This window comes from Eleutherodactylus coqui, chromosome 4, assembly GCF_035609145.1.
Source record: "Eleutherodactylus coqui strain aEleCoq1 chromosome 4, aEleCoq1.hap1, whole genome shotgun sequence".
Lineage (NCBI taxonomy): Eukaryota > Metazoa > Chordata > Amphibia > Anura > Eleutherodactylidae > Eleutherodactylus > Eleutherodactylus coqui.
Genome location: NC_089840.1, coordinates 11464500 through 11478316, shown reverse-complemented (window position 1 = coordinate 11478316; position 13817 = coordinate 11464500). Strand labels below are relative to the sequence as shown.

Genomic DNA, 13817 nt, shown 5'->3' with positions numbered 1-13817 from the left:
CCTTCAGAACCTCAGGGATTCATAATGGTGTAGATCCCACTCGGTGATGAAACGGTTCTGCAGGAATATCGGCCCCTGCGGACAGGAAGCTTCTTGTAGTTGCTGCAGATGAGATGGCGGTGCTGACATGTTCTGACCGACTGACAGGAAGGGGTCAGCGATTCATGCTGCTTGTACCAAATTCTGACTCCCAACATCACGAATACAAGTTTTGCGCTCTTTTGCTCCGTGGAGTCTCGTCTTTCTGTTTCTCTTAGACACAATGGCGCTGGAACTCGTCGCCTGCTGTTATATCCCATCCGTGTGGAGGAATGGTGAGTTGTGCGTTCGGACACGTTAGTTGGAGCTCCAGCGTTGTATTCAGCTGACTGTGCAGCCTGTTGGTCGGAACGATTCCTGACATCCTCCTCCGACCCCTTTCAGTGATGAGTTGTTTCCGTTCGCAGTATCCCCTTTTCACTGGATGCTTACCTCCATCGCGCCATTCTCTGTATACTCTCCACATCGTTACATGAGACCCCGGCTAGTCCAGCCCCGATGACCGGCCTCAGAAGTCGCTCCGATCGCTGGATTTTCCCATCTAATGTAGATTCACACGGAAACTGATCCACGGAAAACGTGTTACCTGATTTTATGCTCCGGGGTCACAGGGAAGCGCCAATCGTGAAAGGCCCGGGCGCTCTAATAAAGGGGTCATTCAGAATAGATGGTTATGACAGACAGAAAACGGAGAGGCCAACAGACTTACTGCGGGTCGCTCAGGGAGTCGGCAGTTTCCTTCAACAGATGATCAAGCAGAACCTGAAGATGGAAGAAATGAAAGAATACATTCAGATCCCACGATATGAGAGAAAGTCTCGTCAGGCCCAAGAGAGGAGCGACGCCATCCTGCATCCAGCACTGCGGGATGTAATCAGGTGACCCCAACCACATCTAATTACATCGCATTGCAATCACCTGTCAGTTTAACCCTCCCAGGGTGTGCAGGCCGCCTTTCGGAGAGGTTTTTTTAAAATCATTATTAGATGAGTGGGGGTCCTGCAGCAGGTACCCTCGGGGATCAGCTGTTTGCGGGAGCCGCTGTGCACCAGCTCCATACATCGTGCAGTGGCCATGAACAGTAATGCAGACTCAGTCCCGTTCACTGGAAGCACCCCTGAATGCGACTTCAGTAGACCAACTTATGTAATACTACCGAGTATAAAAAAACAGGTTGCACATTTTTGCACAAGTCGTACGTTTTTTTTAAAACAAAAAAAGTGGGTGGGGCTTAACAGAAGGGGCAGGGCCTCCACGGCTCAAACAAAGTATACTGTAATTTTCACCGCAGCGGCATAAAACTACAGCGCAAATCTCCACCAGCTCACAACTGGCTGCGAACTCAAGTTTTGGAGCGCAAGACGGCCGGAGACACAAGAAGTTTATTAAGAGGTGAAAACTTAACCCTTTCCAATCCACTGTCTGACGTCTGAAGACATTCTGATTGAAGGCTGTACAGCTCCGATGTCGGAAGATGTCCGGCAGGGTATTCTTACTGTATATTACTAACCGCTCTGTTGTCGGGGACCTCCTCAGCATTTCCCATGCTGCAGTACTGGCTCTAGCCAGCAGATGGCGCCATTGTATAATGGCAGAAAGAGAAAGTCCCCCTAGGAAACCCTGAATCCAAAATTGGATTGCAAAGGGTTAATATATTTGTTGCATCTTACTCTGGCGGGCGATTCACCAAGACTGGCATATGAGATGCCCGTTGTAGTAAAGGAGCCCACAAACATTGCAGAACACATCCAGTGCAACTACCTACCAGGGGTGCAGTAACGGCCCCAGTCCGGCGGGATCACAGCGTTAATCCGTACAGTCCGATATGGTAAAGAGTCCATGACAGCGGCGTCCGTTCTTCGCGCTCTTGTGAACGTTGTCCTACTGAAGTCCCTTTAATAACCGGTCCCATTCACAGAGCCGTCACGCTACGGATCTCAAGAGTCGCACTCAGGGCTAACTCACCCCGATGCGTTCCTGCAGTCCGACAGCAGATGCACATGTGTTATCCAGCCGTTCACGTCAACGTGCTGGAGTTCCTGGTTCAAGCGTTTGGCGATGTCTAACGGTCCCATTCACTGCGATAGGACCGCCGGTGACGGCCAAGCGCTTGAACTTGGCTATCTCTGGTGTTCCCATTGAAGTGAATGGTGCGGAGGCCACGTGTGCCAATGTTATCAAACTTCAGGTACGCACTGTCGGCGATTTCTCTGGATCGATGGGGACCCCAATTGTCGGACCCCCACTGATTGGCAAGTTATCCCATTATTCCCTGTGTAGAGGTGAGAATAACCCTTTAACCCTTAAAGGGGTTGTCCCGCGCCGAAACGTTTTTTTTTTTGTTTTTTTTTCGACCCCCCCCCCCCCCCCCACCCCCCCCCCCGTTCGGCGCGAGACAACCCCGATGCAGGGACGTAAAAAAAAAAACGCTCAGCGCTTACCTTAATCCCCGCGCTCCGGTGACTTCTATACTTACCGGTGAAGATGGCCGCCGGGATCCTCTTCCTCCGTGGACCGCAGCTCTTCTGTGCGGTCCATTGCCGATTCCAGCCTCCTGATTGGCTGGAATCGGCACGTGACGGGGCGGAGCTACACGGAGCCGGCATTCTGCACGAGCGGCCCCATTGAAGAAAGCAGAAGACCCAGACTGCGCAAGCGCGGCTAATTTGGCCATCGGAGGCCGAAAATTAGTCGGCACCATGGGAACGAGGACGCTAGCAACGGAGCAGGTAAGTATAAAACTTTTTACAACTTCTGTATGGCTCATAATTAATGCACAATGTACATTACAAAGTGCATTAATATGGCCATGCAGAAGTGTATAGACCCACTTGCTGCCGCGGGACAACCCCTTTAATGCCCCCCACCCCACTTTAAAAAAAAAAATTTTAATCTTTTAGTTTTCCACCCACGTAGCCGTCCGAGGAGCTCTTCCGCAGCACGAGTTGTACTAATGGTGCCATTTAATGCGGCGGTGTGCAGGAGGCCTTAGGGGGTTTCTTTGCTGTACTACGTTAAAAATCTTCTTACATTTCTCTGTCCGTACGGCTCTATGTGACGACTTATTTTATACGGGACGTCACGTAGTTTCTATTTGTACCATCTTGGAGTTCAGAAGACATTTTGACCTCTTTTCATTACATTTTATCTTAGAGCTGGGGGGGGGGGGGGGGCAAAAAGAAACAATTCTGGTATTGTGCATTTAAGTCCGTTTGGATGATATTCCGGTGCGGGATAATTAATTGGTATTTTTTATAGATTGGACTTTTATTGATGCAGCGATATCAAATAGGTTATAAACATAAAGGAAAAGGTTGTTTGTTTTTTTTAACATACTTTCTTTTTTACAATAGTAATAACAAAAACTTTCCCCCCTCTTATTTTCACTTTTTTTTAGTGAAATAAGAGGTTGTGATCGCTTGATTACTTATCATATACTGAAATACTTAAGTATTGCAGAATATGGCATTTAATTAAAATGGGCTACAAGCATGTCCTAATAGGAAGAAATACATGGCAGCCCTGGGGGTCTTCAGAGGGCTCCCTGCTGCCATGACAACAGAACAGCACCTCCCAATCTCATTGTGGGGGGCCATTTGAGAATTCCGAACTCCAATAAGATCTTTAAATGCCGTTGTCAGAAATGAAAGTAGAATGAAAAGCATTAACCCCTTTAGTGGCACACCCGGAAAATCTCCGGGGCTTGCAGCACTGACCATGCAGTTAAAGGGGTTGTCCCGCGGCAGCAAGTGGGTCTATACACTTCTGTATGGCCATATTAATGCACTTTGTAATGTACATTGTGCATTAATTATGAGCCATACAGAAGTTGTAAAAAGTTTTATACTTACCTGCTCCGTTGCTGGCGTCCTCGTTCCCATGGAGCCGACTAATTTTCGCCCTCCGATGGCCAAATTAGCCGCGCTTGCGCAGTCCGGGTCTTCTGCAGTCTTCTATGGGCCGCTCGTGTAGAATGCCGGCTCCGTGTAGCTCCGCCCCGTCACGTGCCGATTCCAGCCAATCAGGAGGCTGGAATCGGCAATGGACCGCACAGAAGCCCTGCGGTCCACGGAGACAGAGGATCCCGGCGGCCATCTTCAGCAGGTAAGTATGAAGACGCCGGACCGCCGGGATTCAGGTAAGCGCTGTGCGGGTTGTTTTTTTAACCCCTGCATCGGGGTTGTCTCGCGCCGAACGGGGGGGGGGGGGGGGGAGGTTAAAAAAAAAAAAAAAACCCGTTTCGGCGCGGGACAACCCCTTTAAACCCCGGAAGATTTTTGTGGACAGCTCTAGTGCTGAAATGTGCAGAGCACTGAGCGGTCATCTGAAATCTTCCGTGTTGACCTGCGAGGCACGACATGGTAATAATAAACCTGCCACTGAAGGGGTTAAGAGCTGCGATCAACATGAACACTGGCCATGTATGAAGCAGCTTTAGTTACTGGATCTGCTCTATACAAACCCCACCACCAGAGGGCGTACAAACCCGGACAGACAATCTACAGCGTATCCAGTAGGGTGACCGTACGAACGTAGCAGATAAAACTGGTCATTGTATAGGTGGTGGCAGGGGGACGCGGGTGGCAGGGGGACGCGGGTGGCAGGGGGACGCGGCCAGCAGGGGGACGCGGCCAGCAGGGGGACGCGGCCAGCAGGGGGACGCGGCCAGCAGGGGGACGCGGCCAGCAGGGGGACGCGGCCAGCAGGGGGACGCGGCCAGCAGGGGGACGCGGCCAGCAGGGGGACGCGGCCAGCAGGGGGACGCGGCCAGCAGGGGGACGCAGCAAGTTGCTTCTCAAATCTTTCACCTTAAGAGTTAATGGCCTGAACTCTCGCACGCCGGCACAAGTGAGAAAAAAGTTTCCAGCACATTCACAGGATCAGGTCAGACTTTGGTCTAAACAGGAAGTTGTCGAGATGTTCTAGAACATGAAATACCGGGACGCGACCCGAGCGAGGAGAAGAGTTCACGTTCCGGGACTCCGCGCTCCAACGAGGATCCCACAGGCTGTAAGCAGCAGGGCCTGGAGCGCCGCCACGGAGGGGGATCATTCTCCGACCGCGACGTAAAGCAGATTATTATGTTTGCATCCCCGACAGGTGGCCAAACCGCAGCAGATGTGGAGGTCGGGCCCCCGGCTAATAACTTGGCTCCGGCCGCCTTCACATGTTATTCCTTGCAGATAAAGACGTACGTGGAGGGGAGCAGCAGATGTGCGCGGTACGAGGAGTCAGAGCGGCGCAGACGATGGAGGATGATGGTGAAAGCAGCACTTGTGCAGTACAAACAATACATTAACCCCTTCCCACCCCAGGGGATAACGTACGCTGGGAACTAGTTTCCGCAGATAGGACAAGCCGTTTACGCCCTATGGACGGTGCGGGCGCCGGCGCCATCTGCAGCGAGAGCCGCTGTGACTGAGGGACTTAAAAAACTAAGTTCAGTACATTTTGTGGCACCGCTGAAAAATACAACTTGTGAAAACGGGGAGGAGAATCCAAGAGTGGAAACAAAAAAAGGGCCGCGTCATTAAGGGGTTAACTTCTATTGGAAGCGACACAAACGTAAGGACATTTGTAACCTCGTTACGGAAACTCGTTAATATTCACACAACTCACGGCCAACACTTCATCCTTGCAGAACGCCACGGCTTCCGGCTGCTTGTGCGGAGGAAAAGCCGCTTCGAAGGCGGCCCGGGCGGCGCTGGCGGCGGGGGAGTAAGTGTCGCACTGGGCGATCAGCCAGAACCCCATGAGGTTCTTCAGATGAGGGGCCAAATACTTCTTGACCTTCAGGACGAGCTGCTCGAAGGCTTGTTGTGTCGCTTCCCGCACTCTGCGGTCGGGATCCTGGGGGGAAACAATCACATGTAAGACACAACAAACTCGGCTCTGCTGCTCCTCTACGGGGGCTCCACACAGGAGGGAATATCCCGCTGCCTAAATCGAAGGACTGAATTTGGATATTGTCGCAGATCTCCGGCATTTGACACGCGGATGTTGTGCGAATATTCTGTCCGGTGTAAAAGCGCCAAAAATAACTCAACCCGTCTAAGTGCTGTACTAAAGGGCGCCCGCAGCTGTGATGTAATAAGCCGCGCCGGCAGCACGGGGCATCTGGGGGCGCTCAGACAGCACATTTTTGCCACAGAATGTGACAAGGGATCCGCGCCGCTTCTGTGTTGCACTTTGCGACAAATCTTTATTCCCGTTACATTCAATAAGAATCCGCGCCAAAGTTCATACGTCGTCATTTTTTTTTGTGCACGAGGATTTGAAGTCTGCATGCGGGAAGAAAAAAGTGACGTCACTTCTTGACGCAGAATCCACGCTGTGGAGGCCATGTTGGGAATTCTGCACGCAGCTTTGCCCACTGAAATTAGCCAAATCTTTTGCGCTGCTGCGGATTTCGGACGGGACCTTTAAAGGTAAAATCCATACAGAGAACTCTGCATCAGATTCCGCTGTGAACCGCGAGACGGGGGGGGGGGGGGGGGGGGGTCACACGGGACGGGATTTCAGCGGAATCGTTACGGAATGGCCGCACTGAAAAAAAACGCAAGAATTCCGCTGAGGAAGCGCAGCTTCAAAACCCGCGTGTTTTGTGGCGTTTCACCGTCGGCATTCCGCCGTGGCTTTCTCTCCCCATCGAGAGGCCGCGGCGGAAACGAGAAAAGAATTGACATGTTGCGGAATTGAATTCTGCGCCGCATGTCGGTTATCCTACGGCTCGGCCACACGCGGGATTTAAGGCGCGATACCGCGCTCATCTGTGTGATGTTAGCCTTAAGGATAGCAGTAGTTAAAGGGATCGTCCGGGATTACTAATTAACCTCTTAAGAGCCGCTCTTCTTAGATTTTTTTCTCCCTCACATTCCAAGCGCCATTGTCTCTCCACGGACCCGGCGGCGGTGCGAGCGCTCCTTATGGGTTGTATGATAAGGTATTACACGGGCGAGCGCGATGTCAGGATGGGAAACTCAGCCCAATATTGCGCCCGTCAGCGCGTGTCTTGCCTGTGATTGCGGAGCGTTTTTCATCCAAACACGCCTCGCCTCTGTGAAATTCGGATCCTTTGGCGCACGTTTAATGCGCGATTGATTTCAATAGGAAACATCGCATCACGCGGCCCCATTGAAAAAAAACGGGCGCCGCGTTTTGGGAAATGTGAAATAAAATAGGACATGCAGTGAATTTACCTCCCAGCATCGCAGGAACACATCGCTCATGGGTAGGACTGCATTCAGAAAATGGGGCTCATACTCGTACGAGATTTGTGCGTCTCGCAACGCACAAATCTTGCACGATTTTCTGTGAAAGCGGCCTCATTGTGAGTGAAGCTTTTAGGGAAAATATTCCACCTGCCATGGCAGCTAGGATGTAAGAGGTGCTGACGTGGTCACATGACTTCCATGTCACATGACCACTTTCGTGCTTTTCACGGGGGCGCTGTGCTGGAGATAGTCCAACAGGAACAGCAGAGCAGGAGGTCTGGATACGTTTTCCACGGCCTCCATCAGGGTCAGATCAGCACGTCGTAGTGATTAAAGCTGACTTACTGCGTTCAGCGGTGGAAAATGCGGTTTTGTAGCGTGATTTACGGATTTATAGCATTTTTTTTTTTTACTAAAACGTTTTTGCGTAGATGGCGATCGCATCATCTGAAGTGGTTGCTGTCCAAATTTCATGTCTTTGGAGCGGCAGAGCGCCCCCCAGAGGCCTCCGGGTTTAGTTCCACTTGCTTCTATGTCCGCAGTCACATGACGGCGGCGAGCACCAGACGAGCGGATACTTCAGGCCACGCAGCACTTACCAGAGAGATCTTGCAGTAGTTCCGCGGCCAATATGGAAGGACGCCTCTGACCGCCTCCACCTCTCTCTCCTTGCACATTGCTCCAAATTCCTGCATCGCCTACAAAGATTAAGCGCGTCAATGACCGCCATAATACACAAATACACGGACGGATGTTCTTCCCCCTCTACAAGTCATGTGACCACTAGCAGGCGACCGCTCTGTCGGTCCGCGGCAGCCGACTCCGGGGATCTGTACAGAAGCAGCAGAATCCCCCTACCAGGAGGGGGCGCCGACTACTAAAACAATCCTACGAGCTCCGAGGGCGAACGCTCTCTTACCGTGTCAAGTCTCAGCGTATTTCAGCGACCGAATACGCCTCTGCCCGTGTGAACGAGCCTTAAGGCTACTGATACACGCTACCCTCTGATTGGCCAAAGCTGGTCACATGATCAGCATTGACCAATCAGAGAGCAGCGTATATTAGCTAGATAGAAAATTACGGCAGCTGCAAACGGGGAACAGAGACGGCGGAGAACAACCAGTGCAGCTGATACCCCCCGACCCCTCCGGTGCCATCCTGGAGTCCTGAAGTGCGTGGGCGGTCCGCTCCATACCCGGCGGCCGTTTCTGATTAGGGCTGGCAGCTGCCATGGGCAAAATTAGTTCTGATCACGGCAGTTAACTGTTTAAACGCCGCGTTCAAAGCCGACTGTGCAGCTACGCGTTTCGCAATTTGTGTCCTTACCTTCAGCTTTGTAGTCACGTCCCGCTTGGACAGTTTGCGCAGAACCATCCGGAAATCTGCATCGACGAGGTTGTCGATCTCTTCGGCCCCCTGGACGGCGGGGACATACCCCAGGTCACTCTGTGCGCTGCCAAACCCCATGAAGGCGGGTACCGTGCCACTCTCCTTGGCGAGCAGCTCCGCGGCGCGCCCGCTGCTGGACGGCTGCAAAATAACAGCGAGATCAGTTACCAGAGACACAGAAGGGGGTCCAACGAGAACCCAAATAACACACAGGACCCCCAGATCACACGGAGGCACCAGAGAAAGAGACCTGCTGCCCACAAGAAAAATGGAGTCACAGATGGCATCAAAATACATATTAACGGGAAGCGGCCCGTCCCACATAAGCCAAGTCCTGGCGCCATTTGGGGGAGCAGCGAGGAATGGGGGGTATTGTTTACACTCCCATGATCCAGCGCTGTCCCCCTCTGAAGTCCCGGCGGCGCATGAACATCTACCTCACAGAGTCCTGCCTGCGAACCTCTTGTAGAAGTCTGTGGGAGAGCGCCGGCACGGGGGTCAGAAAGGAGGCCGAGGCGGGTATTGCGCCATCTTACAAATCATGCAGAAAAAGACAGAGAACGCTGCAAAAAAAAAAAAAAACCGCAATGGCGCATCTCCCGATTTATCACCATTTATCCTGCCATAATAAGGTAAAGGAACGCGAGCGGCAGACGTAGCAAATACCATCCCGGGCGCCATCCTATCCACCCGGCTCGCGGTCCGTCTCTTCCTCAGCCAGAACTTACGCACCCATATTGTGAGCCGCAGCGCTGAAGATAAAAATATGTCGCCGTTTCACTTGCGCAGGGAATGGCGTAGAGCCGGTATGCCTGCGCACATATAGCCCGTATGCCCGCGCACGTACAGCCGGTATGCCCGCGCACGTACAGCCGGTATGCCCGCGCCCGTATAGCGGGTATGCCCGCGCACGTACAGCGCCCGCACGACTTCCTGGTTTGGCTTTTATTTTTAGGCTTTCTTCTCGTCTCCTAGCAACAAGCGTAAAAAATGTCGCCCATAAACAATGTAATTGCGTATGTACGGCCGTCATGGAAAACAGCAGGGCTGACCGCGCGGGCCGCCGCCGGCTGGATTCCTCTTTAGGCAGGTTGTATACGCAACTGTAAACAACGAAGGTCCATTTACTCTTATTGGCGCCATTCACGGCGTATTATGTGCAAGGAATACGCAATACCAATCCGTTCGTGCAGCGTCTGGTGACACATTGGGGCTCATTCACATCTGTGGCTGCAGCCGACTTCACACGGACCAGTTATCGTCAACGGGGCGGAGCCGAAACATATCGGAGTAAGGTGGGGCTCACACGGCCGTAAGCGGCATCAGCTCGCGGCAGGTTCCAGCTGAGACCCCGCATCCGGCCGTGTGTGGCGGTGACATGATACCAGGCGTGTCCGCAGAGTCGCGCAGCCGGTCGCGTGCGGTACACGGGGTTTTTCATTTGTTTATATTTCCTGCGCCGTCGCTTAGCGATGATTCGGATACCTGCAGCCCAAACACAGCGCAATATATCCGTCACCTCGGGCTCGGTCGCGGGTATCCACACAAAAATACAACATGCTGTGCTCCATTTTCTGCTAGCAGATTACGCAATTCTGAAACGCTAATGTGAGTGCCAAGAGCGGGGCTGCGGGAGGGGACCCCCAGTGCCAAGAGCGGGGCTGCGGGAGGGGACCCCCAGTGCCAAGAGCGGGGCTGCGGGAGGGGACCCCCAGTGCCAAGAGCGGGGCTGCGGGAGGGGACCCCTGATGTAGAGCGGGTCAGGGGAGGACCCCCGATGTAGAGCGGGGCTGCGGGAGGGGACCCCCGATGTAGAGCGGGGCTGCGGGAGGGGACCCCCGATGTAGAGCGGGTCAGGGGAGGACCCCCGATGTAGAGCGGGGCTGCGGGAGGGGACCCCCGATGTAGAGCGGGGCTGCGGGAGGGGACCCCCGATGTAGAGCGGGGCTGCGGGAGGGGACCCCCGATGTAGAGCGGGGCTGCGGGAGGGGACCCCCGATGTAGAGCGGGGCTGCGGGAGGGGACCCCCGATGTAGAGCGGGGCTGCGGGAGGGGACCCCCGATGTAGAGCGGGGCTGCGGGAGGGGACCCCCGATGTAGAGCGGGGCTGCGGGAGGGGACCCCCGATGTAGAGCGGGGCTGCGGGAGGGGACCCCCGATGTAGAGCGGGGCTGCGGGAGGGGACCCCCGATGTAGAGCGGGGCTGCGGGAGGGGACCCCCGATGTAGAGCGGGGCTGCGGGAGGGGACCCCAGTGCCAAGAGCGGGGCTGCGGGAGGGGACCCCCAGTGCCAAGAGCGGGGCTGCGGGAGGGGACCCCCAGTGCCAAGAGCGGGGCTGCGGGAGGGGACCCCCAGTGCCAAGAGCGGGGCTGCGGGAGGGGACCCCCAGTGCCAAGAGCGGGGCTGCGGGAGGGGACCCCCAGTGCCAAGAGCGGGGCTGCGGGAGGGGACCCCCAGTGCCAAGAGCGGGGCTGCGGGAGGGGACCCCCAGTGCCAAGAGCGGGGCTGCGGGAGGGGACCCCCAGTGCCAAGAGCGGGGCTGCGGGAGGGGACCCCCAGTGCCAAGAGCGGGGCTGCGGGAGGGGACCCCCAGTGCCAAGAGCGGGGCTGCGGGAGGGGACCCCCAGTGCCAAGAGCGGGGCTGCGGGAGGGGACCCCCAGTGCCAAGAGCGGGGCTGCGGGAGGGGACCCCCAGTGCCAAGAGCGGGGCTGCGGGAGGGGACCCCCAGTGCCAAGAGCGGGGCTGCGGGAGGGGACCCCCAGTGCCAAGAGCGGGGCTGCGGGAGGGGACCCCCAGTGCCAAGAGCGGGGCTGCGGGAGGGGACCCCCAGTGCCAAGAGCGGGGCTGCGGGAGGGGACCCCCAGTGCCAAGAGCGGGGCTGCGGGAGGGGACCCCCAGTGCCAAGAGCGGGGCTGCGGGAGGGGACCCCCAGTGCCAAGAGCGGGGCTGCGGGAGGGGACCCCCAGTGCCAAGAGCGGGGCTGCGGGAGGGGACCCCCAGTGCCAAGAGCGGGGCTGCGGGAGGGGACCCCCAGTGCCAAGAGCGGGGCTGCGGGAGGGGACCCCCAGTGCCAAGAGCGGGGCTGCGGGAGGGGACCCCCAGTGCCAAGAGCGGGGCTGCGGGAGGGGACCCCCAGTGCCAAGAGCGGGGCTGCGGGAGGGGACCCCCAGTGCCAAGAGCGGGGCTGCGGGAGGGGACCCCCAGTGCCAAGAGCGGGGCTGCGGGAGGGGACCCCCAGTGCCAAGAGCGGGGCTGCGGGAGGGGACCCCCAGTGCCAAGAGCGGGGCTGCGGGAGGGGACCCCCAGTGCCAAGAGCGGGGCTGCGGGAGGGGACCCCCAGTGCCAAGAGCGGGGCTGCGGGAGGGGACCCCCAGTGCCAAGAGCGGGGCTGCGGGAGGGGACCCCCAGTGCCAAGAGCGGGGCTGCGGGAGGGGACCCCCAGTGCCAAGAGCGGGGCTGCGGGAGGGGACCCCCAGTGCCAAGAGCGGGGCTGCGGGAGGGGACCCCCAGTGCCAAGAGCGGGGCTGCGGGAGGGGACCCCCAGTGCCAAGAGCGGGGCTGCGGGAGGGGACCCCCAGTGCCAAGAGCGGGGCTGCGGGAGGGGACCCCCAGTGCCAAGAGCGGGGCTGCGGGAGGGGACCCCCAGTGCCAAGAGCGGGGCTGCGGGAGGGGACCCCCAGTGCCAAGAGCGGGGCTGCGGGAGGGGACCCCCAGTGCCAAGAGCGGGGCTGCGGGAGGAGACCCCCAGTGCCAAGAGCGGGGCTGCGGGAGGGGACCCCCAGTGCCAAGAGCGGGGCTGCATGAGGGGACCCCCAGTGCCAAGAGCGGGGCTGCGGGAGGGGCCCCCCAGTGCCAAGAGCGGGGCTGCGGGAGGGGACCCCCGATGTAGAGGAGGTCTGCGGGAGGGGACCACAGATGTAGAGCGGGGCTGCAGGGGGGGGACCCCCGGTGTAGAGCAGGTCAGGGGGACCCCCGGGATAGTACAGGCTCCTCCTCACTGGCAACTTGGGGACTCCGGAGGTTCGAGGTTCCAGATGCCTCAAGTTACATAATACAGCATGAGGCACAATGTAGAAGTCTCTTCCAGCGCCCCCTATGGACGCCCACCGCACACAATCATCCCCCTACTTTACTCTGGACCGCAAGGGGACTACAAATCCCAGCATGCACCGCAGCTACAGGCCCAGCGCTTCAGAGCGCACAGTCATGGCGGCCCCCACTCCACGGACTGCCGGTAATACTCACCCGGACGTTCCCCTTCGTCCTTTGCTTGTTCTTGCCCCCCATTCTCCTCGGCGTCACTCCCGGCAGCGGACACGCTGAACCAACACCGTGCGATTAGATCGGCGATCGATTACTTCTAAAGAAGCCGTTCTGGCTACGTCATCACTGCCGCCAGCACTCTGCGCACTTCCGCCCTCAATGCAGCGATGCGCTCGGCGATCAGCCTCTCAGTCATAGGCGTGTCTGGTAGGAATGACGTTGAGGTGGGCGGGGCGTCTAGAGACTACTGCGCCGGGAGGAGGTACGAGCTGGTGTGTGCTGGAGGGGAGACCTATAAAACTGTGTTACCCTTAACAACCAATCACAGAGCGGCTTTGGTTTTTCAAAGGCAGAATATGAAATGAAATCTAGACTGTGATTGGTTGCTATGGGTAACAGACAGGATTCATTTTAGATAGTTTTAGAAGTCTCCCCCTGTGTTTTACATGGGACTGTGTGTTGGAGGGGCCACAAGGAGAAGTCTGTGGGAGAAAGTAGGCCATGGGGACAGGTTGTTGGAGAGAGCAGGTAACAGGGAGCAGTCTGTGCAAGAAAGAGGGTCAGTCTGACGGCTTGTCACGTGGAGCAGTCTGCGGGAGAGAGCAGGTCAAAGGGAGCCATCTGTAGGAGATAGGAGGTCATGGGGGAGCAGTCTGCGGTAGAGGAGAAGGTTACGGGGAGCAGTCTGTGTGAGATAGCAGGTCACATTGGGCAGTCTGAGAGAGTGGGACATGGGGAGCAGTCTGCAGGAGAGGAGGAGGCCGGGTAGAGCAGTCTGTCACTGAGGAGATGGCTCCGTACCCTGTGCAGTGACCTGTCATGTAGTATTGCAGGCACGACTAATGTGAATGTGAACTGCGGCTACATTATCATGGCGGCTACCGCACGAGGGACCTGCTTCCTGCTCGCT

General features: G+C 56.7%; 1 protein-coding gene across 1 annotated transcript in view; it reads right to left on the bottom strand.

The window, feature by feature from the left end:
• LTN1 (listerin E3 ubiquitin protein ligase 1) overlaps positions 1-13019 on the bottom strand; it is an 85836-nt gene extending 72817 nt beyond the window's left edge. Inside the window, exons 1-5 of the mRNA XM_066599083.1 lie at positions 12890-13019; positions 8580-8783; positions 7853-7951; positions 5659-5889; positions 749-801 (exon numbers count right to left, since the gene is read on the bottom strand). Of these exons, the coding sequence (XP_066455180.1) occupies positions 749-801; positions 5659-5889; positions 7853-7951; positions 8580-8783; positions 12890-12931 (629 nt within the window). The 5' untranslated portion in view covers positions 12932-13019. The remainder of the gene's footprint in view (positions 1-748; positions 802-5658; positions 5890-7852; positions 7952-8579; positions 8784-12889) is intronic.
• Between the last annotated feature and the right edge of the window lie 798 nt (positions 13020-13817).